General features: G+C 32.6%; 3 protein-coding genes, 1 long non-coding RNA gene and 1 pseudogene across 4 annotated transcripts; 3 read left to right on the top strand and 2 right to left on the bottom strand.

The window, feature by feature from the left end:
- The first annotated feature begins 398 nt into the window (after window positions 1-398).
- On the top strand, window positions 399-2007 carry LOC112721985 (protein-tyrosine-phosphatase MKP1-like). The gene is made up of 2 exons (XM_072206171.1): window positions 399-1625; window positions 1690-2007. Exons 1-2 carry the CDS (start codon window positions 399-401, stop codon window positions 2005-2007), a joined length of 1545 nt encoding a protein of 514 aa, XP_072062272.1.
- Window positions 2008-15411: 13404 nt separating this feature from the next.
- LOC112722951 (1-phosphatidylinositol-3-phosphate 5-kinase FAB1B) lies at window positions 15412-17845 on the top strand. Its single transcript, XM_025774145.3, has 4 exons — window positions 15412-15669; window positions 15893-16630; window positions 16710-16913; window positions 17204-17845. Exons 1-3 carry the CDS (start codon window positions 15485-15487, stop codon window positions 16837-16839), a joined length of 1053 nt encoding a protein of 350 aa, XP_025629930.1. The 5' UTR covers window positions 15412-15484; the 3' UTR covers window positions 16840-16913; window positions 17204-17845.
- LOC140176418 (uncharacterized) lies at window positions 16998-18852 on the bottom strand. Its single transcript, XR_011867932.1, has 2 exons — window positions 17876-18852; window positions 16998-17727 (listed from the first exon to the last, which is right to left on the bottom strand). It is a non-coding gene; the product is annotated as an uncharacterized lncRNA (long non-coding RNA).
- A 144-nt stretch (window positions 18853-18996) lies between these two features.
- Window positions 18997-20517, bottom strand: LOC112722949 (glucose-6-phosphate/phosphate translocator 1, chloroplastic-like; annotated as a pseudogene).
- A 481-nt stretch (window positions 20518-20998) lies between these two features.
- Window positions 20999-24584, top strand: LOC112722944 (uncharacterized). Its single transcript, XM_025774138.3, has 3 exons — window positions 20999-21914; window positions 22016-24004; window positions 24120-24584. The coding sequence occupies exons 1-3, from the start codon at window positions 20999-21001 to the stop codon at window positions 24455-24457; spliced, it is 3243 nt and encodes a 1080-aa protein (XP_025629923.1). The 3' UTR covers window positions 24458-24584.
- The last annotated feature ends 261 nt before the right edge of the window (window positions 24585-24845 follow it).

Below are 24845 nucleotides of genomic sequence, written 5' to 3' on the forward strand. Positions count from 1 at the left end.
AAAAAAAGGAAGGCCTAGGCTAGAGATTTATTTCATATATATATATATATATATATTTGTTTTAAGTAAAGATAAAAAATGATTTTTCTTTTTATTTTTTGAGTAAAGGACAAATAGGTCCCTGACTTTTTTTTTCGCGGACATTTTCATCTTCAAGGATTGGAAAATACATTCATGTCCCTGACTCTTCCAAAACGCGGACAAATTGACCCCTCCGTTAAACTGACTCCGTTAGACTCAACGGAAAACGTTGACATGGCTCCCGTTGCATGTAGCTTTTCAAAACAGGACATATTAGTTCTCTCACACCAAAACGTGTAGCTTTTCAAAACAGGACATATTAGTCCTCCCAACTCAAAACGACGTCATTTCACCCAAACCCCCAATCTTTCACATTTATGAGCCATAATCCTTCCACAGATCAGCCACCTCCAACTCCAACCACCTCATGTGCCCCTGACTCCCTCTTCCACCACCACCTACGCTGCCCCTCCTCTCCTTGCCCTATTTTCCTCCCTCTCTACCTCTGTCATTTTCTTCTTCCTTCGTCCTTTTTCCCTTCCATTCTTCTTCCTCGGCCCCTGCTTCCATCACCGCCGCACAGCCGCGCTTCCGTCAGCCACCATCAACGCCGGCGACCTCCTCCTTCCTCTCGCACTAGCACCGCTTCCAGCAATAACCCATCCGGTGAGGCGGATCCAAATTCTTGCGGCGGAGACACTGTCACCGGCCAGAATCGCAAGTTCTGTCCGCCGTCACTTACGCCGCGATTGCAACAGAGTTCCAAGTCCCGGTCGAGCCTGCCGCCCCTCCAGCCGCTTTTGATAGCCCGGCGGAGCCTCGATGAGTGGCCGCAAGCGAGATCAGATGACATTGGGGAGTGGTTGCCCCCACAGCCGCCGTTGACCCTCGGTGGCGGCATGAGAGGTAATCCTGGTGAAAGATTGAATCTTGATCTCTCCTCAATTCAGATGAACAATAATAGGAATTGCAATAATGGCAGTAATAGTAGTGGTAATAATAATAGTTGTAACAATAATGGTGTTAGTAGACTCTTGAAGAGGGATAGAATTGTATTTTTTGATAAGGAGTGTTCAAAGGTTGCTGAACATGTTTACCTTGGTGGTGATGCTGTTGCTAAGAATAGGGATATATTGAAACAGAATGGGATCACTCATATCTTGAACTGTGTTGGTTTTGTGTGCTCCGAATATTTTAAGGCTGATTTTGTGTATAGAACATTGTGGCTTCAGGATAGTCCTTCAGAGGATATTACTAGTATCTTATATGATGTGTTTGATTACTTTGAGGATGTTAGGAAACAAGGTGGTAGGGTGTTTGTGCACTGTTGTCAAGGTGTGTCTAGGTCTACTTCGTTGGTGATTGCATACCTCATGTGGAGGGAAGAACAGAGCTTTGATGATGCTTTTCAGTTGGTGAAGGCTGTAAGGGGTATTGTCGATCTAAATATGGGGTTTGTTTGCCAGTTGTTGCAGTGCCAGAAGAGGGTGCATGCAGTTCCTCTTAGTCCTACCTCTTTGCTTAGGATGTATAGGATGACTCCACACTCGCCTTATGATCCTTTGCATCTCATCCCCAAAATGTTAACGGATCCTTCGTCTTCCGTATTGGACTCCAGGGGAGCTTTTTTTGTACATATTCCCACTGCAATATTTGTTTGGTGATTAGAGGAAAGTGGGCTGCTATGATGTTGATTATGAAGTTTTCCAAAAAGCTATTGTTGGAGGTTTTGTGCCACCATTTCCATCATCAGAGGATGAACATGAAACCCATCTTCCTGCAAGAGAGAGTAGTTGGAGTGCCTTAAGGCGTAAAGTTTCCTCTTCTCATATGAAGGAGATTGTCACAGCCCATAAGTCATCCCTCCCAAGGGTTTATTCCGATTCCATGTTGTGTATTCATTCAACAAAAACTTCATCTCCATCCTCATCATCTATATCATCATCTTCGCCCTCGTATCATCATCTAATGGGAGTAAGGGAGTGAGAAAGGGAAGAAGACGCGAAAAGAGAGGAAGGAGGAAGTCGCCGGCATTGATGGTGGCTGACAGAGGCGCCGCTATGCGGCAGTGATGGAGGCAGGGGCCAAGGAAGAAGAATGGAAGGGAAAAAGAACGAAGGAAGAAGAAAAGGCAGAGAAATTCGAAACAGGATTGGGGGAGGTTACAAAAATGGCATCGTTTTTGTCTCCAAAAACTTATATGTCCGGTTACGAAATGCTCCAGGCCTCCGTTACGGCCACCTCAGCGCCACCTCTGCCAGCTCATCCTTTTCCGTTCAGTGCAAACGGCTGAATTCAATGGAAGGACATAAATGTCCACGTTTTTCAGGAGTCAGGAACTTGAATGTATTTTCCATTTCTTGAGGACGAAAATGTCCGCAAAAAAAAAAGGTCAGGGACGAAAATGTCCTTTATTCTTATTTTTATTTTGGAGTGCCGTACACAATTTGCTAAAATATAGTGGCTTTTGTTTAAATTTCCTTGGTATAGGAGCCATTATGCTAAAAGAGAAACTGTAGAAGATATCAAATGAATTATCAGCTCCAAGCACAATCAAATGGCAAAAAAAAATAGAAAATATATGACTAAAATTTTTTTCATTTTTATCACATTTTGTTTCGGCACATACTTTTTTTTTTAATTTTTTTTGAGTAGTTGAGACTTAATGGTTAATAAATAAATATTTTTTAGTTTAATTGATAATATTTTTATAAATAGAATAATTTTTGTATTATATAAAAATAACAACTTTAATATATATTTTTTATTTTTTTAATTCTATTTTTATTTTTTTGTTATGGTATCAAAACACTTAGAACTTTGTTAATATCCATTAATAGTGAAAACTCTTTTTTGAAGTAAAAGAGCTCAACACAATAAAATGAAGCAATAAAATAGAAAAAAATTTAACAGCAAGTATAACAATTTAACACATGGTCATTCCCGGCATTACATCAACAACCGTTAGGATCAATTCTAATCCACTCTTTGTAATTCATAAGCGACCTATTGATAATTTCCGTTATTCCTACTTCTTAACTTCTAAAAATTTTGTTATTCTTTTTCATCCATATATGCCAAAACCCAATAACAAAGCTCTCGCAATAGATGACAACACTTTAAATCCTTCTCAAAATCCAAACCGTCCTTACTATATACATCCAAGCCAGAGTCCTACATCAATTCTTATTTTTTCAGTATGGCTTTTGACAGGTTCAATTTCAGCTTCTCCTGCAAATGATCCCCTCTCTTCATCTTGGGAAAGATGCAATAACCTAATACTTTTTTGGTTCTTTCACTCAATATCTCCCTCAATCACACAAAGTGTTATCTATCTTACCTCTCCTTCATCTGTTTGGCAAGATCTCCACAATCGTTTTTCTCAAGTAATACCACAGGAGTTGGTTATCATTCCCATGAGCATTAACGGATTAAGTAAGCAATAGTCAATTAATTATTCTAGTCAGACAATCAAAATTTAGTTTTTAGAAAGCTTTAACATAAACAGTAAAATAGGCAAAAGTAAACAGTGAATACTAAAAAGATGATATGATTAAAAGAGTTAAGATTTTAGAGATGTCGAGACTTAACCAATATTTTTCACTTTCCACATTGATCATGCAAAGATACATCTATGGCAAATCATTAATAATCAAACATCAATCTCTTGATAATTTGATTTCTCTTTAACCTAATTAATCGTTAATTTCTTAGTCAATTATTTAAGAAAGCATAAAGTATCGTTTTTGTCTCCAACGTTTGGGGTAAGTCCTAAACTTGTAAATCGTCCTATTTAAATCCCAATGTTTTAAAATTGGCTCAATGTTGTCCTACCGTTAGAGATCCGTTAACAGAATTGACGGCCGGATAAAATTGAGACGATTTTGAAACGTTAGGGACTTAAATAGGACGAAAACGTTGGGGACAAAAATGATTCATAGAAATAAATTTTAATTTTATCTTTCAATAATATTAATTTTTTACGGTACATAATTATTCAATTATTTTTTAATCACGTCTAAGTAAATTACAGTTAATCACATTACTTTCATTCTAAATAAATTTATTTTTTTTAATAATTTTACTCTTCAAAATTTTTACTCATCATGAAATATTTGTAGAATGACTAGTACATAAACTTGCAAAAAAGAAAAAAAAATGATACACATACAATAAAGTATAAAGTATACCTTTTGTCTCTAATGTATCGAAATTCTTTACCGTTTAATTTAGTTAAAATTTATTTCTAATTTTATTCTTCAATAATATCAAATTTTTGCGGTAGCTAATTATTCAATTATTATTTTATTTTATTTTTAATCACAGTATTTTTTCTAAGTGAATTTATTTTTTATTAAGAGCAAAATAAAAAAATAAACAACAATGCTAGGGAACCAAGAGGGTATCAGCCAAATGCCTCTGGGTGAATCTAAAACCTCTACATGGATGGTGCTTATGCTAGGCATTAGAATGTTTCTTTTCTTTGTAAATTAGATGGTTCTGAATCTATTTTTTGAATTACAAATAAGTCAACATATATTGATGTTTCTTCTGCTAAGTATCAGAATATTTCTTTTTCATACTAAATGGATGTTCTTTTATATATTTTTTGAATGTTTTTGTATGGCAAATGTGAATATCTTTATTTTTTTTAAAATTTCATAGTTTTTTTTAAATCCTTTAAATATAAAATATAACTCAATATTTCTTTTGTTAAGCATTAGGATGTTTTTTTTTTCATATTAAATAAATATTTTTTTTATATTTCTGTAATTGTTCAAGAACAACTCGTGTTCCACCACTCCTTCCTTATCCTTGAAGCTGAACCAAGTGCAAGGTAAAGACCGATTGGATGCGATGAAATCGCGATTTGACCGATTCGAAGACTTGTGCCTATAAAAACCTTCATCTCCTTCGTTCTTTCCTTTCCAAAGTTTGATGAAAGCTTCTTCTTTGAATTCGAATCTGAACCCGAGTTTTTTGACTTGGAACGAACAATGGCCGTTCCTGATTGTGATTATGCTTCTTTCAAGGTGAAGGACCTTCCAGATCTGATTCTGTTTTGTCGATCAGGTGAAATCTACACACTATTTCTCAGTGTGTGCCAGAAAGCCTCCTTAGTTGATGGTATCATAGTGAATACCTTCAATGATTTGGAACCAGAGGCCATGAGAGCTTTACACAAGGGTTCTCATCCTTCTTGTTCTATTTTTCCGGTTGGACCCATCGTTGCTCAACCCAACCAAAATCAAGATGAGAAGATTCATGAATGTGTTGCATGGTTGAACCATCAGCCATCGAAATCTATGTTATATATATGTTTCGAGAGTGGTAGAACACTCTCTCAGGAGCAAGTGAATGAGATAGCATTTGGATTGGAATTGAGTGGACAAAAATTCTTGTGGATATTTTTAGAGGTAGGTAGGTTAATGTGGAAGAAAAGAGTAAGGTTTTTATAAGCTTTGATTAGGTTTACTTAATGAGTTTGAAATTTTTTAAATTTTGAATTTAAAATTTTAAAATTAATTATTAATAATTATAATTAATTGAGTTGTTCACTTTTTGGCTGATTAGACACTTGGTTCCTATACTTTTTCAAAAATAAATTAAATAATTATTTGATGTAAATAAATTAGAATTATTATAGAAAAAATTAAAATTTATTAAAAATTAAAATTATTGAAATTATTAAAAAAAAAGATTTTTTTAACTTTTTAATAAATTTTAAGAGTAAACTACCATTTGTACCTACAAAAGTTGAAAACGCTGACATATCTACCCATAGAAAAAAGAAATTACCATTTGTACCCATAAAACATGAGTTTCGCACAACAAAAATATCCAAACACTAAAAAATTATCTAAAAACCCCAAAATACCCTTATCATTACCACTGCTACCATCATCTCCCATCTCTCTCTTCGCATCACATGAACACTCTCCGATCTAACCTCCATTTCTCTGCCACAAACCACCTCTGCCACAAACCACCTCATTGCCACTCCTTTATCACCATAACCTTCACCTTTGGAGGAATCAAAATCAACCCAGAGAGAAATTTGAAATGGATGACGATGGGTGAGAGTCAAAATTGGATCTTGGTTTCAGCTGAATCTGAAGCTGTTTGAGGGAACAAAACATTGAAAAGGGTGTCATGGAGAAAGCTAATAGAAATAGGGCGAAAAAGAACACAGATCCAAGGTGAGAAGAGAGTGAGGAGAGAGGATCAAATCTGAACAATCAAATACAGAAGTCTCATGTATTTGGATTTCCTTTTTCTGGGAGAAAAGAAAAATGGTAAAAGAGATAGAAAGAGAGAGAGAGAGCTCACCGCGATTTTGGTTCGCAAAGGGGACCGCGGTGGCGGCGGCTGGCGCGGTGGCCCGTCAGGGGCACTGGTTCGGTGATGAGGAGAAGGTAGCCCCGGTAGGTGAGGGTGGTCGGCGGTGAAAAGAGGAGAAGGGGGCACTGTGGCTCTAGGGTTGCTAGCGGCGGCGAAGCAGGGGCGGGGTGGGTGCGAAGGTCCTCTGGTCGGCAAGACCGAGACAGGAAAGTAGAGAAGGAGGGGTGGTCACTGACAAGGGTCTCTGACGCGGTAGGCTCTGGTTTGAAGCCGATGGTGATGGTGGCAAGGAGAAGCTGGTGCGGTGCTCCTGGGATGGCGGAGGTCCGCGATGTTGCTAGCGGAGAAGGGTGAACGATGATGAGGAGGGTGAGACGGTGGTTTGTGGTTGATGCTGGGATTGGGTGGCTGTGAACATTGAGAGAGAGAGGAGGGAGGATGAGGAGGGTGAGACGGTGGTTTGTGGTTGATGCTGGGATTGGGTGGCTGTGAACATTGAGAGAGAGAGGAGGGAGATGATAGTGTGGAGAGAAGGGTAATTTAGGGATTTTAGATAATTTTTTAGGGTTTGGATAATTTTGCCTGTAAAAATAATTTTTTATGGGTACAAATGGTAATTTCTTTTTTTTATGGGTAGATATATCAGCGTTTTCAACTTTCGTGGGTACAAATGGTAGTTTACTCAAAATTTAATCTTTTCTTCAATAATTTAATCTGTATATAAACTATTTCAATTACCCGTGTATTATTATTAATTCAATCAATTATTTCAACTAATTAATTCAATCAATTATTTCTTAATTTATTTTTTTGAATTCAATAAATCAAATAAAATCGATTATACTAATTGATTTGATTAATTCTTAAAAATATTTTTATTTTATTTATTTAAATACATGAGTTATAACTAATTAGTTATTTAATTTTATTAGGATAAATATCAAGTTCTATTCCTAATATAAAATATACAAAATTTTATTCCTTCCATTTTTGTTTTACCACTATAAAAGATCATATATGCTAGAAAAAAAATATCATTTGTTTACCAATTCCTCCTTCATTGGGTAGTTTTTACAACAATTCTTTTTCTTCCTATGAGGCGTCGTCGCAAGAAGGCAACTATGTGGACACAAACCACCACACACTCTCCAACTCCCGTGCTCATCATTCAAAGCAATATATGATATGTTATCCATGAGACATTTATAAACCATGGTGTTATCATGTATGCATAAATAAAAAAATTTCGTATTTAAACTTAAATCATTTATCTGTTTGTGTGGTATATTGTGGTGTAAAATTACTTTTAATTTGTGTTGTACAATGATATTATGGTCTAATTTAAGTTTTTACTTTAGAACTGTGTTATGATTTTATTTCATCATTTTCTCTTAGATATCAAGTTGACGTATTTTTATTTATTATTATTGAAATGGATGTAATATGAAATTCATAAAAAAAAAAAAACTCACACTGAATTTATTTTATTGTAGTCTTCTATCTCTTCTATTTCATTTTGTTTTCTTCTTATTCATTTTATTTTTTTTAAATATCATATAATTTATTATAATTTATACTAATTAATTAATTATAATTCATTATATCAATTAGTTTGATTTATTAATTTATAAATATGCATGATAAAATAGATCATTTGTTACTTATAACGTTAATTCTTCTAAAATCTAAATATGAATAATTATATTTTTACTTTTTGTTATGAACAAAATATTATTAATAATTAACCACTCATACTTTTTAATCAAAGTATTTGGATAATTTTTATATTTACTAATATTAATTGTTGATTATTTTTCGTAAATAAATTGTATTATAATTTTATGTTAGTTCATAATTGATTAACGATTGATGTTCATGAAGCTATGTTACTCTAAATTTTATATTTTAGAAATATTTTATTTAAATGTAATTTTTTAAAATAAAAAATATATAATTTTTAATAATATCATATTTTTACTTTTTTTTTTAATTATTCTAAATGAATATTTTATCGAATACTAATTAAAGTCATCCTTCCATTTGCTTTTACTAATCTATTATCTAACTATTATATAAAATTAAAATCGTATTAATAAATTTAATATTAAAGTTAATTTGGCTTTTTATTTAGAGCGTTTTTCGATTTTTTTAGTCTAATCAACCAAAACTATTCAATTATAAATAGTCACTTCTATCTTATTTTAAATTATTGACTAATTAAAACTACTAAAATTTAATAATAATATTTTGTTTTATATTTTTATATTTAGTCCAATCCATCTAAACTATATAATAATCACTTCAATTTTTATATTTTTATAATGTAATACTACATATAGTAATAGTAAAATAACATAGTAAATTGTCATATTTTAATATTAAATATAAAATTAATACGTAAAAAAATCTACTTAATATACTAAAATTGGATTTTTTTCTTAGAATGAAAGTGAGGTGTCAATTTCTTATGAATTTATTTTTTCTCCAAAATGAAAGTATTATTCTCTCTTCTAAATTTATTTCATAAAAATATCTTTATTATAATTATATTACAATTAATATTTAATGAATAATGTATAATTATATTAATTTAGAAAAATATCTTTATTATAATTATATAAAATCAATATTTAATACATTATCAACTAATGAAAGTGAGATATCAATACATTATTAAACTAATTATCAATCATCAATATTTTTAATTATTCTAATTGTATTAATTGATATAGTTATAATTCTCATTCATGTGCAATAATTTTATTAGTAGATAGTTGATACACACATTAATGATGACTCATTTAATTTGATATCAATTAGTAGATAATAATAATAATAATAATAATAGAAAAGGTATATATGTACATGCATTGTATTTTAAAAAAGTAAAACATATTTTAAAAAAGATTGAAGTATCAATAATAAATTGTGATTGATATCAATATTAATAATTAATTTTTATAATTATTTCTATCTACTAAAAATTACATATAGTATTTTTTATGTGGTATAAAAAAGTTGTGATTCATAACATTTTTGTGAAATTTTATTTCATGGACACAAAATCAATTATTTAACAAATTGAATTTTAATTAATATGTTTTATTTTCTACTCCTATTTTTATTCATTAATTATTTTATTTTTTATATTTACAGTAAATATTGAACGTAAAAAAAATATTGATTGTTATATATTTTATTTATTTAGAATCATAATTAAATTTGATATAATTGTACAAGTATCTACAATTAATAATAACAAGATACTATATTTTAAGTTGTATAATATAATAAAAAAGAACGTAGCAATTTATATCTGCTTTCTATATAGCAATAATATTATATATATTTATATATCTCCTCTTTTAGCTCTTTTCTAAAAATATTGGCATATAATTAATGTAGATAACATATATATTGAGTAAGTATTTCCATTGAATTAATCATAAAGGTTAATAAAATATAATGGCATAATTTTCATCTAATTGTAGCAAGTATCTCTATTAAAAATATTGACTAATTATTACCGTGTATAATTAATGTGTGTGTATATATATATATATAGTAATAGTGAATTTTTACAATTATTTATCATTTAGAGAATTCATAATTCAGACATTGTTCTTTTTTTATTTTTTATTTTTCATACCTAATGGCTGCTAGCTACGATTCTATCAATAGTATTATCTATGGTAGATTATGTGATGAAAAAGTTTGGAAAATAAAGGCAAGAATTATAAGGTTATGGAAAGTCTCATCCAAATTTGACAAGAGCAAGACGGCTTACATAGAAATGGTTCTAATGGATGTTAAAGTTAGTCGATTATTTTTCATGATTCTTTCAAGTGATGTTAGGTTCAATTTATAAATATTTTTTGTTTGTATTTTAAATTTATTTGATAAGTAAACCATTGCAATCAAAGACAGTGCCATTTAATAGTTTTATAAGTGCTAATAGTTTTTATATTTAATTTGTTTTACAGTGTGATAAAATTCATTCTTCAATCAAGAATTATTTGGCAAAGATCTTTGAGAATGAACTTATTGAGGGGAAGGTCTATGTCTTCTCAGATTTTGTAATTGAGGAATCAAGCGAAATTTATATTCCGACTGCACACGTATGTAGAATAATTTTTAAGAAGGAGTCACGTATAATAAATACGATCGATGATCGTAGAATTCCTGACAATCATTTCAATTTTCTTGCTCATGCTGATATATTGAAGTAAACAAATGAACAATCCAACTTATTTGGTACGTAGTTAATTTGTATTAATCTACACAAAACTTTTTTTTATTTTATTTTTTGCAAAAAAAATCATATAATAGCATCATTTTATCGATAACATAAATTTTAATAGTTTATTTATGCAAATATTTAAAATTGTATTGCGACTTTTTTAAAGGTATATCCTTTTATTAATATATTGTTAGTTTTATCGTTTAATATAAAATAAATTGATAATTTTTTTTAATTTATAAGTAATTTATTATGTTATTCATTTATTTGTCCTTAATTTGATGCTTTTAATTTTTTTTAATTAGATGTTATTGGACTCTTGACTGAAAAAAAAGAGCTTATATCATGATCAAAAATAGGAAGAAGTGACCATTACATTGTGGTTGATCTTCATGATTTAGAGTATGTAAAATTTTAATATTTCACAATAAAATTTTGTTTTGTAACAATTATCTATACATATGAAAAATATTTTATCTTTTTTATTATATATTACTACTTATTTCTTTTAATTCTTGCTTTTATTTAGAAATAAGAAAAAATAAGGTGCATACTGTGAGATCAATTTACAATCTAATTATTCAATTATCTACGTGATCACCAAACAATCAAATACGTACTTATTCTCCCATTTGCAAAATTTAACAAAGACATTGATAAGCATATTGGTTTATTTTTTATTTAACATATTTATTTATGTTATATTTGTAATCATATTATATCTATTTTTATGAATATATCTTTTTAGAAAATACTCTTAGTATTAGCATATGGTGTATTAAATAAATATTAGTGGTTTTAAATTATGCAAATGTTTAAAATTGTATTGTGACTTTTTTAAAGGTATATCATTTTATTAATATATCGTTAGTTTTATCGTTTAATATAAAATAAATTGGTAAAAAAATTTTAATTTATAAGTAATTTATTATGTTATTTATTTATTTGTCCTTAATTTAATACTTTTAATTCATTTTTTTTCAATTAGATGTTATTAGACTCTTGACTGAAAAAAAAGAGCTTATATCATGATCAAAAATAAGAAGTGACCATTATATTGTGGTTGATCTTCATGATTTGGAGTATGTGAAATTTTAATATTTCACAATAAGATTTTATTTTGTAACAATTATCTATACATATACAAAATATTTTATCTTTTTCATTATATATTATTACTTATTTCACTTAATTCTTGCTTTTATTTAGAAATGAAAAAAAATAAGGTGCACACTGTGAAATCAATTTACAACTCAATTATTCAATTATCTATGTGATCACCAAACAACCGAATACATATTTATTCTCCAATTTGTAAAATTTAATAAAGGCATTAGTAAGCATATTAGTTTAACTTTTTATTTAACATATTTGTTTATGTTATATTTGTAATCATATTATATCTATTTTTACGAATATATCTTTTTAGAAAATACTCTTAGTATTAGCATATGATGTATTAAATAAATATTAGTAGTTTTAAATTATTTATTATTTATTAGAGAACTTTGTGCATTAGAATTCTCTAATAATTTGTTGTTCATTTTAAGCTCATTTTGATATGTTCTTACTTCACGGTAAAACAACATATAAAAATTTGTTAGTGAAAAGTATTACTAAGTTATTTATGGTCACATTAAGTATACATGTCTGATTTACTGAAAAAGGTAAATTATTAAAACTGATTAATAACTATTTTAGAATTGATATACTTAACACTAAATTAAGAAAAAATGAACAATACATAACATATTACTTTTTTATTAGTTAAATTATTATAATTCAAATTAATTTTAATAAAACAATTTAAAATTATAATTTCAATCTTATCACGTGCATGATACGGGTTATTACACTTGTAAATTATATAATAACCCAATTTACAAGTGTAATATGTTTAATTATTGAGGAAGAAAAATATTTTACACGGGTAATTATTAGAATTATTTATGAAAATGAGCTTTATTACATATAATATGTAATATGTAAGTCGATCTTACCTACATGAACCCAGTTTTAGAAAGGTATATTAATTTATTAAAATTAATATACCTACATGAATGAAGGTATATAATTATCTCAAAGACAATTCTTCAAGACGACTTACATATTATTTTTTATAAAGAACTTATTTTACACGGGTAATTATTAGAATTATTTATATATATGTATATATATTAAAAAAACTATCGTAATATATATATATATATATATATATATATATATATTATTTAACAAAATTAATATATATGTATATATAAATAAAAAAATTATTATAATTTCTGAAAATTATACATAACTCTTTTTTTCTCAAATAAATTTATTCTAGTGTTAAATTAAAATTAAATGCACATGATAATTAGAGTAATAAAATTTATTTTAGAAAAATATCTTTAATTAATATAAAATAATATGTTTTGGATTATTTTAGAAAGGTATATAATGTTTTGGTTAATAAACTTTTATAAAAGCTATTAGCATTTACAAAGATATTAAAAAGATATTGGTTGATTTTGTGCTTCTGTATTAGTTTATATGTCTTCTCAAATTTTTTGATTGAAGAATCAAGTGGAATTTTTCTACATTAGGATTCTCTATTAATTTGTTCTTCATTTTGAGCTGATTTTGATATGTTCTTACTTCAAAACAAAACAACATATAAAACTTTGTTGGTGAATTTAAGTATTACTAGATTATTTATAATCATATTGAGTATATATGTCTGATTTATTGAAAAATATAGATTAAATATCTATTCTATAGTTAATACAATTAACACTACATTAAGAAAAGAAAAACAATGCATACAAGTTATTTTTTTTATTAATTAAATTATTATAATTAAAATTAATTTTAACACAACAGCTTAAAATTATAATTTCAATCTCATCACGTGCATGGCACGGGTTATTACACTTGTATAAAATATAACTGAATATTTATTTTGTTAAGCATTAGGATGTTTTTTTCATATTAAATAAATATTTTTTTTATATTTCTGTAATTGTTCAAGAACAACTCGTGTTCCACCACTCATTCCTTATTCTTGAAGCTGAACCAAGTGCAAGGAAAAGACCGATTGGATGCGATAAAATCGCGATTTGACCGATTCGAAGACTTGTGCCTATAAAAACCTTCCTCTCCTTCGTTCTTTCCTTTCCAAAGTTTGATGAAAGCTTCTTCTCCGAATTCGAATCCGAACCCGAGTTTTTTGACTTGGAACGAACAATGGCCGTTCCTGGTTGTGATTATGCTTCTTTCAAGGTGAATGACCTTCCAGATCTGATTCTGTTTTGTCGATCAGGTGAAATCTACACACTATTTCTCAGTGTGTGCCAGAAAGCCTCCTTGGTTGATGGTATCATAGTGAATACCTTCAATGATTTAGAACCAGAGGCCATGAGAGCTTTACACAAGGGTTCTCATCCTTCTCGTTCTATTTTTTCGGTTGGACCCATCGTTGCTCAACCCAACCAAAACCAAGATGAGAAGATTCATGAATGTGTTGCATGGTTGAACCATCAGCCATCAAAATCTATGTTGTATATATGTTTCGGGAGTGGTGGAACACTCTCTCAGGAGCAAGTGAATGAGATAGCATTTGGATTGGAATTGAGTGGACAAAATTTTTTGTGGACATTTTTAGAGGTAGGTAGGTTAATGTGGAAGAAAAGAGTAAGGTTTTTATAAGTTTTGATTACATTTACTTAATGAGTTTGAAATTTTTAAAATTTTGAATTTAAAATTTTAAAATTAATTATTAATAATTATAATTAATTGAGTTGTTCACTTTTTGGCTGATTAGACACTTGGGCTGCGTTTGTTTCTAAGAATAGAATAGGACAAGACACTGATGGACAGAGACACAAAATTTTGTGTTCTTGTATTCTGTTTGGTGATAAACTAGAACAAATTATGAAAATTTAATTTATTCTCATTTTTTTTCATTCAAAAAATTTGAGATGAAAAATATAACAATAAAAAATTAACAAGAATAATGAAAGAAAAAATAAAAAACAAGTTGTGTCTCTTGTTAGTGTCTCTGTGTCCTTCCTGTCAGGATGGACACAAAATATACTAATTCAGTGTCTCTGGACACATTGTTTCTGTCCATGTCTCCTCTGCCAAACACGATTTTGTGTCTCAGTGTCCCTGTCTCAGTGTTCTGTCTCTATAAACAAATGCAGCCTTGGTTCCTATACTTTTCTAAAAATAAATTAAATAATTATTTGATGTAAATAAATTAGAATTATTATAGAAAAAATTAAAATTTATTAAAAATTAAAATTATTGAAATTATTGAAAAAAAGATTTTTTTAACTTTTTAATAAATTTTAATCTTTTCTTCAATAATTTTGATTTTTTTACGACAAATAATTATTTAATTAATTTTTTAATTTTGTTCTTAACAAAAAATAAATTTACTTAAAAAAATAATGTGATTAAAAATAAAATAAAAGAATAATTGAATAACTATGCATTGTAAAAAATTGATATTATTAAAGAATAAAATTAAAATTTATTTCTATGTATGGTTTTTATCCTTAACGTTTTCGTCCTATTTAAATCCCTAATGTTTTAAAATCGTCTCAATTTTGTCCTCTCGTCAATTCTATTAACGACAACAATGAGCCAATTTTAAAACGTTAGAAACTTAAAAAAGACGATTTAAACGTTAGGGACAATTTTAGAACTTATCCAAACGTTGGGGACAAAAACATACTTTACTCTTTAAAATAAGAATTTTCTCGAGTTGATTGATGTTACCTATCAAATTTAATTTCAAAACTTAAGAACTTTGAGAATAAGTTTTCAAACTTAATTGAAGTAAAACATGTGTCACTGCTGACAGTACTAAGTACTAACATTACTCTTTCCTCCATGCCTTATTCAGCCGGGCCTTATCAACAAATGCAACAGGGTCCGTGTCTGAACTTGCATCAGTCTCCTATGAGTGGAAACAACACTGATAGGGAAGGTTTATCACCTCCATTAGGGGGGAGGAATGATCTTGCAGGAGACATAGGGGATCCATTACAAAAGCAATTCGAATTCCCTATGAACAGGTATTTTCTGTTTCTTGTGTTCATCAAAAGCATTGATATATTTGTTTAGTTAGGCGTGTTCCATGTAGTGTTATATTTTATATATATAGTATTTAGCCAATCATATTCTTCATGTGTCTATGACAAATTAAAAAATAGTGTGTAATAACTATGTGTTTATAGCTAATTAGGACTGCTGCTTTTTGTAATAGATTATATTGTGGCTTGTATGCGGTTTTTTCAGGAGTGATGATGAGGATGAGTATGGTGTATATCAGTTAGACTCCGAGATGAGACATTATCCTCAGGTGAATATCTACTATGGACAGGCTGAGTTCGAAGGAATAAGCAACACTGATGGCTCGCAGAAAGTGCATCCTGATGCAGATAACGGTAATGCAAATCTCACTTCAGAGAACGGATTCGACACACAGGGTTTAGAAAGAAACACAGCAGTTGGGAAGAGTGAGGATGAACCTTATATATATGAAAATGAAGCACCTTCCTCACTATATGTTTCAGAAGATGTTGATGCTGAACCTGTTGATTTTGAAAATAATGGACTTCTCTGGCTCCCTCCTGTACCAGAAGATGCAGAAGACGAGCGAGAAACTTTTTTTATTGATGAAGATGATGAAGATAATGACGGGAATGGGAATGCCATTGATGACTGGGGATATCTGCGCAATTCAAACAGTTTTGGAAGTGGAGAGCATCGCCACAAGGATAGGACAAGTGAGGAGCAGAAGAAGGTCATGAAGAATGCAGTAGATGGACATTTTAGGGCATTGGTGGCTCAGCTGTTACAGGTCGAAAACCTACCTGTTGAAGACAATGATGAAAACGTTTGGATGGAAATAATCACATCTCTCTCGTGGGAAGCTGCTACTTTATTGAAGCCAGATACTAGCAAAAGTGGAGGGATGGACCCAGCTGGTAATGTGAAAGTCAAGTGCATTGCTTGTGGCAGCCGCATTGAAAGGTAAATGCTATAATTTATCTGATTTTCTGCACGTGATTTCTATGTTGTCATACTTATCAGGTTTTCTTTTCTACAATAGGGTTGTTAAAGGAGTTGTTTGTAAGAAGAATGTGGCTCATCGTCGCATGACATCAAAAGTTGATAAACCTTGCTTGTTGATCCTTGGAGGGGCTCTTGAGTACAGGCACTCAAAATGTGCCTTCAATTGATCATCTTTCATCACCAAAGTTGGGTTACTGTGAAGCTTTTCATGTTGAAAATCTGAGCAGTGCTGCTGCTCAAGGTAGTAAAAAACCAATGAAAACATTTATGTTTTTTGACCGCTGCCCAAAGCCATTGGGTTGCACAGTTCTAATCTAATCTAATCTTATTTTATAGAAATTTTATTGTTATTATTTTATTATTATAAAAAAAATGTTCTGGAGACTTTAACTTGTAAATTACAAATCATGTAAAATGTGTGTGCACTAGCAACCACAAGGCATGTGTCTTTCTTAAGGAAAAAATATAACTTAATTGTCATTACTACCAACTACACATTAATATTTTTCTAATTTTGACATCGTTGAACAGATTTTACTTAAAGGTGCTGATGAGGAAGAATTGAAGGAGGTAAAGCATGTGGTTCAGTATGCAGTTTTTGCAGCTTACCATCTGGCTTTGGAGACATCTTTTCTTGCTGATGAAGGAATCTCTTCCCATAAATTCCGCTTAACAGTCTGCCTCTTCCTAATACAACATCAACCATTCAGAGGTCAATCTCAACAGTTCCTGATTTCGTTGCTCCTAGCAGTGAAAAGTCTCAGGGGCTTGAATCCAACACTGGACCATGGAGAACTAAGAGTGTCAGCGGTACTGAATCCTATTTGTCTAATGATGATCCTTGTGAATCTTTGCAATCTGCATCATGTATCAGCCATGCAACTGCCTTTATTCTTCCATTGTTGCTTCTGGAAATGCAATTCCAGGTTCATACAATGAGAAAATTCTTCCTAGCAAATACACAAATGACTCCACACAACCCCTGGAGGAGGAAACTCCTGAAGTGAACAACTCTTTGGGAATCATGAATGATCCTACTGTAAATGGTTATGGACCTGCAGAGAAATTAGATCATGGCATCAATAGATTTTGTAATATCCATTTCATTGTATTTCAGTGGCTGCATTGTCAATAATAAGAACTCTTTAATAATAAGAACTTGAGTTTTCTTAAGTTTCTGATATATAAGAGTTCTCAAATTACCTGTTTTGGAACAAAACACAGACATTTGGTCGTTTGTGGTGGGATGAAATTGTGCCAACTGTTGTGATGCCAACTGTTATGACTGGAGCCGAGCCTCATAATCAGGTATTATTCTTGCATTATGCGACTTCCATTAATTGCAAAAAGACTTGATGGGATTTTTGCTTTTTGGGAAATAAGAGCTTGCATTGCAATCCTTGGAGGTATTCTTGGGTTCTTTACAAGATCTTTCCAAACTTGAAAGCTTAGTTTTTTGTAATTAAGACATTTGCACAATGTTGAACTATCCTCAAATGCTGTCATTGGGTGAGACTGCAAATTCATTAGTTCCACAAAAAAAAAAAAATGGAACTAGAAATTACTCAAACTTAAAAAAACGAAAGGATATTTAATTTTAGGATGTTTTGTATTCTTTGATAGTCATTGAGGTAATACTATAGAGAACTAGAGATAGAGACATATTTTTATAGTACTTTAAAGAAATAATTGTTCTATATGATTGAATATACACACAGCAAGCAAACTTTTTATACAGGCACAACTGCAATAATTAGCTTATTAGACCTACTCACAAATAGTTAGTGAGATCTAATCCAACAAATCCTCTTCTTTTTTGGTAAGTGTAACTAATTTTGGGCTATAGAAATCCTCATTAGTGTACTCACATTCCAGAGTTCGTTCTTAGTCCTTATTGAATCAAAGTAAATTCTTCTCAGCCTTAGATTACACGAAAGAAACGAAAATTTCGTCTACAATGACAAAGATCAAAACATGATTAGTAACATCAACTGTTCTCACTATCACTGACAGGCTCATAGTTCTAGCTCCATCCCTGAATAAGCATTCACTTAACTTAGCTTCTGAATTAGGCCTCACTGTTTTGCCTGTTCAAAGAAATAACATAAAAGCTCTCAGTTGTTGTGTTACATTTACAAATTAATAGTGTGACCCTAGTTGATCACTCATTAGACATTAAACCGTTCCATTTTATCCATTTTACTCCATAGATTAATTGACTATATATGGTTTTCCTGTGTTGTGTGCAATATGAAAAATTTCTCAATCATGGGTTTGATTTCAGTGTGTCTCTGAATATTCAAGTAGTACATAGCAAAGACAAACTAAAAATAGAGGAAATAAGAATGCACCTGTGAATAAAGGAAGGTGCCAAGAATTGCAATCGCAGCAGCAACTGCATTGGTGGGATGAATTGGCGTGTGGAAGAGAAAATTACTGAAATTCTCTTCATTGTGTTCCCTATGCTAAATGTCAAGGGAGATATTTGATCAAGAGACATGCAAGAGACTTGATTACACAAGTGGTAGAACACACTCTGAGCAACTACCCACCTGAAAAAAGTTACAGCCGAAATGTCCTAGTATTTTTGACAAAGAAAATTGATCAGTTTAATGTTTGATAGTAATAAGAAAAGAGGATTGATTAGTGATTACCAAACAAAATTTGGACCAATCTGAGAGAGGGCAGTTTGCCAGCCAACAGCCCACATCTTAGGACCCTCCACAAGAATGGCAAAAGGTATGAGAATCAATAGAGACAATATGGAAAGGCAAGCACAATAGTTCAATCCACTAACAGACATGCCCTTCATTCCCTTCTTTGAGAATATGTTCCTAAACACAAATGCCAAGTTTGATATCATAGCCCCCACAAACCCTGCAAAACACAATCAACCAAAAAAGAGTTCTACTTCTACTTAGACTACTACTTGATCTTGATGAGAATTTAATCAACCTTGCTATACAGTAAATGGCCTTACCGATCATATTATAATTGAGTTCGGTCACAGCAGCAAGAGCACAACCTCCAATAATTGGCACCAGTGATAAGTAAACCGGTATAGGGAACGATTTGCCGAGCAAGAACCTCGATACTAGGACGCTGAAAGCCGGTTCTCCACTCTTGATGTGATGAGTAAATGACACTGCAACTTTAGACATACTCACAGTAGCTGCAACATGTCCAATGGTGTGTGCTACTGCAACCTGCAGACACAGACACAGAATTAGTAACAAAGCCATAGAAGGGAAACAAAAAGTGGATTATAAACTAAAATTTTCTTACAGGGAACAAGGCCTTCCAGAAATCCATGTTAACTTTAGGGACATGAGCGAGCCTTGTGGCCCAGGAGATGAACATGATAAGAGAGCCGGCGGCGAGGGACAGAGAGTGGAAGTGAGCCAGGGGTATGGAAAAGCATTGAGAACCTTCTTGTTGTATATGTTGAAGACGACGTTGAGTGCCCACCATGTAGCGAAATACAAACCAATCTTGAGCTTCTGAGCTGCCTCTGATGTCTCTGCTGCTTGTGGCTGTGACTTATCTGCCTCATAGGCATGACACCCTGCAACCTTCCTTCTAGGTTTAGTTGACAATGTGAGGTTCTGAGTGCATGGAATAATGTAAAGTGGTTTATGGGAAGAGAAAGAGGGTAGTGCAGTGCTTTGTTGAAGATTTTGAATAGAGGGTGGTAGCCTTGGAACAGGAACACGCTTTCTGCAGGAGAATGCAGCAGAGCCGGCGAGGGGTGAGGGTGCTGTGTACTTTAAGGATGATATCATGGTGGTTTCTGATGGTGTAAAACAAAGAAGATGATGAGTTTGTAGATGTTCATATAATCAACAAAGGGTATTTGTATTTGTATATTTGATGAAACCAATGTGATGTGGATTCTTGTGTCTTACGCATTGATTACTGCGCGGAAGCCACATGAGCAACGGTTGACAAGTTTGTTAGCAAAGATACTTTGGAAGGTGACAAGATCGAAGAGGAAGAGATTTTAATGGAATATGGAGACGAATCTTCCTAGGAAACGGATTTAGAATAATCAAGTTTGATTTTATTCTAAATTAATCAAAACTCGTGGTGTCTTTTTAAGTGTAAGTTGGGCCAACGACTTAAAGTAGTCTTAGATCGTTAAGCACTGTTGCTAATCACGATTTTAATTCTCCTGGTAATTGGCTGATGCTGCGAACTCAGGTTCAGCTGCCACTTGGAGTACAAAGGAAGATCGACGAACAATGGAAAGGAATCTCTTCTCTCTCTCTCTCCACACACATATATATACAACGCAAAATGTTGCATTGAAGCAGAAGATAAGGTGCAATGAAAATGAAGTCCCTCTTATATCCGACCCTGTTGTCATTGCTGCATTGGCACGTGGCGGTGGTATCAGCTGCAAGGCTGAACATGGCTAGCGATGAATCGGCCTTGGTTGCCATGAGGGACCATTTTAACTCCTTGGATCCCAACAATGTGCTCGCAAGCAACTGGTCTAGCAGTACCTCTGTTTGCAACTGGATTGGCGTCACCTGCGGCTCTTCCCACCGCAGAGTAACTGCCTTGAATCTCTCATACATGGCTCTTGATGCCACCATCCCTCCGCATCTTGGAAACCTGTCATTCCTTTCTCACCTGCATCTTCCCAACAATAGCTTCCATGGTACTCTACCTGCTGATCTAGCTGGATTACGTAGACTGAGGATCATCAACCTCAGATTCAACAAATTCACAGGAAGCATCCCGTCCTGGTTTGAGTCTCTACCCAAACTAAAATACCTGTTACTGAGAGGGAACAGTTTCTCTGGCACAGTCCCACACTTTCTGTTCAACATGACTTCCCTGCAATATCTTGTACTTTCTGATAACCAGTTTTGGGGTCCCTTACCTTCCAACATTTTCTTGTCTCATTCTTTGCAATATGTGTTTCTTTCTCACAACCAAATTTCAGGAGCTATCCCTTCAGCTATCATCAACAGTTCGTTACTGCAGGTTATTGAACTCAACTACAACAACCTATCCGGACAACTGCCGGAGCGCATCTTCCACCATCTTCCAAACTTGAAAGGGCTTTACGTGACTAATAATTCCTTATCCGGTGAACTTCCACGCAGTTTGTTCGATTGCAAGCAACTGCAATCTTTATCCTTATCCTACAACACCTTCGGTGGAAACATACCATCTGCCATCGAGAATTTGACAAACCTCAAAGAGATCTATCTTGGCTATAACAATTTCAGAGGTATCGTATGTTATCCCAATATGACTCTGCGAATTGAGTTTGATTAACGTTATCATTGTTTATACAATTTAACGTATCACATTGTTCGAATGTTGTGGCAGGTGCAATACCATATGAGATTGGTAATCTACGTAGTTTAGAGATTCTGAGTCTTCCTTTCGCCAATGTGAGTGGCTACATTCCGCCATCAATCTATAATATTTCTACCCTACGGGTAATTAGTGTTACTGGAAATCGTTTATCAGGCAGCCTGCCAGCAAGCCTAGGCTCCATGCTTCCAAAACTTGTTGGGCTGTACATGGGTAGTAATTATCTCAGTGGAAGAATCCCAGGCTCCTTGTGCAATGCCACTATGCTTAATACCATAGATTTGGCTTTCAATTCATTTTCTGGATACATTCCAGACATTTTTGGCAGCTTAAGAAGTCTCCAGCTGCTCAATCTTGGTAAAAATAATTTGACAAGTGATTCATCCGATTCAGAGCTAAGCATTATAAATTCTTTGACAAATTGTAGATTTCTCAAAGAGTTGACATTTTCTGGAAATCCATTGGATTCCATTCTTCCAATATCGGTAGGAAACCTTTCTACTTCTCTGGTTGACTTGAATCTTAGGGGTTGTTCAATGAGAGGCACCATTCCAGCAAGTATTGGCAACTTGAGCAGCTTGATAAAACTTGACCTTGGTACTAATAATTTTGTTGGAACCTTTCCTACTAGCATAGGGAAATTAATAAAGCTACAAGGCTTCTATTTACATGACAACCAACTGGAAGGATTTGTTCCGAATCAATTGTGTCAATTAACGAGCTTGGATTCATTTGCCGTTAAAAGCAACAAGTTCTCTGGCCCTATACCTTCTTGCTTAAGCAATCTTACCTCATTGAGATGGCTTTGGCTTTCTTCAAATGAATTCAACTCAATACCTTCCACCTTGTGGGAGCTGTCCAATTTATTGCTTTTAGACTTATCTTCCAATAATTTAAGTGGATATCTCCCATTAGAGAGTGGAAATCTAAAAGCCATAAGTTGGATGTATTTATCAGGAAATCAATTTTCAGGTAGCATCCCAAGAAGCCTCAGCAATCTTATGAATTTGGCTCTTCTTACCTTAGCAAGAAACAAATTTGAAGGGCCCATCCCAGAATCATTTGGTCGTATGGTAAGTTTGGAACAACTTGATTTATCAGAAAATAACTTGTCTGGTGTCATTCCCAAAACATTGGAGGCACTTGTGTATCTGAAATATTTCAATGTTTCTCACAATAAGTTAAAAGGAAAAATCCCTGATGGGGGACCTTTTGCAAACTTCTCAGCTCAGTCGTTCATGGGGAATAAAGGATTATGTGGTGCTCCACGTTTCCATTTTTCGGAATGTAAAATTGAAAAATCCCGAAAATGGAATGCACATATTGTGTTGACATATATTTTACCTGCGGCAATAGTTGCCACCCTTCTTGTGGCATTCCTTTGCATCCTAAAATTCCGGAAGCACAAGGTGGTCAACAATTCAGAGATGAATCAATCGGGAGCAAGATGGAGAAGAATATCATACTATGAAATTCAGCAAGCAACAGATAGGTTCAATGATGGCAACTTGCTTGGTGTAGGGAGTTTTGGAAGAGTGTATAAAGGAGTACTCTCAGATGGGACAAATGTTGCAGTGAAAGTGTTTAATCTGGGACTAGAAGGAGCATTCAGGAGTTTCGATGCTGAATGTGAGATATTGCGCAGTGTCCGCCATCGAAACTTAACCAAAATCATTAGCAGCTGCAGCAACATGGACTTCAAGGCATTGATCCTAAGCTACATGCCTAATGGGAGTTTAGAGAGGTGGCTACACTCGGAATACCATGGCTTGAGTATGATCCAGAGGCTAAACATAATGATAGATGTTGCAGAAGCAATGAATTACCTGCATAATGGTGGTTCTGTACCAATTATACACTGTGATTTGAAACCCAGCAACATATTACTAGATGAAGACATGGTTGCCCACGTGACTGATTTTGGCATTGCAAAATTGCTGAGTGGGGATGACTCCATCACTCAAACCATGAATCTAGCCACAATAGGCTATATGGCCCCTGGTGAGTTTCTTATTTAATCTTATGCTTTATGTAATAAACCTTGATAGCAATCAGCTATGAATCTAATAAAATTTGTTTTGTTTTCCACTTTGTTGTTTTTCTTCTTATTTTGCAGAATATGGACTTGAGGGAAGAGTGTCTAGGCAAGGTGATGTGTATAGCTATGGAATTTTACTTATGGAGACCTTCACACAGAAAAAACCCACTGACGAAATGTTTGTGGGAGAGTTTAGCATCAAAGAGTGGGTGAAAATGTCATGCCCTGATTCACTACTTGATATCATTGATGCAAAATTATTGGTGGAAGAAGGAGAAACAGTTACTAAACAGGACTGCTTGTTGTCTATAATGACTTTAGCTCTGAATTACTCAGCTGAGTCTCCGGGTAAAAGGACAAGAATGAAAGACGCTATGAATGCTCTTAAGAAGATTAAAAGATTACTCTTGAACTAAAATATATGCTTAAGTGTTAGGCTCAATTTACATATTTAGAATTATTTTTAGAAGTTCTAGTAACCCCTTTTGATTAAGATGTAACTTTTCATTTTAACAAAATTACTTCAATTATGTGCATTGCGAATTGGGATCGTGTTTCACCCGTACATACTGTAGTTATTTTTTCAAGAAAAAAAAGGAAGGCCTAGGCTAGAGATTTATTTCATATATATATTTGTTTTAAGTAAAGATAAAAAATGATTTTTTTATTTTATTTTGGAGTGCCATACACGATTTGCTAAAATATGGTGACTTTTTGTTAAATTTTTTTGGTATAGGAGCCATTATGCTAAAAGAGAAACCGTAGAAGGTATTAAATGAATTATCAGGCAAAGCACAATCAAAT

This window comes from Arachis hypogaea, chromosome 11, assembly GCF_003086295.3.
Source record: "Arachis hypogaea cultivar Tifrunner chromosome 11, arahy.Tifrunner.gnm2.J5K5, whole genome shotgun sequence".
Lineage (NCBI taxonomy): Eukaryota > Viridiplantae > Streptophyta > Magnoliopsida > Fabales > Fabaceae > Arachis > Arachis hypogaea.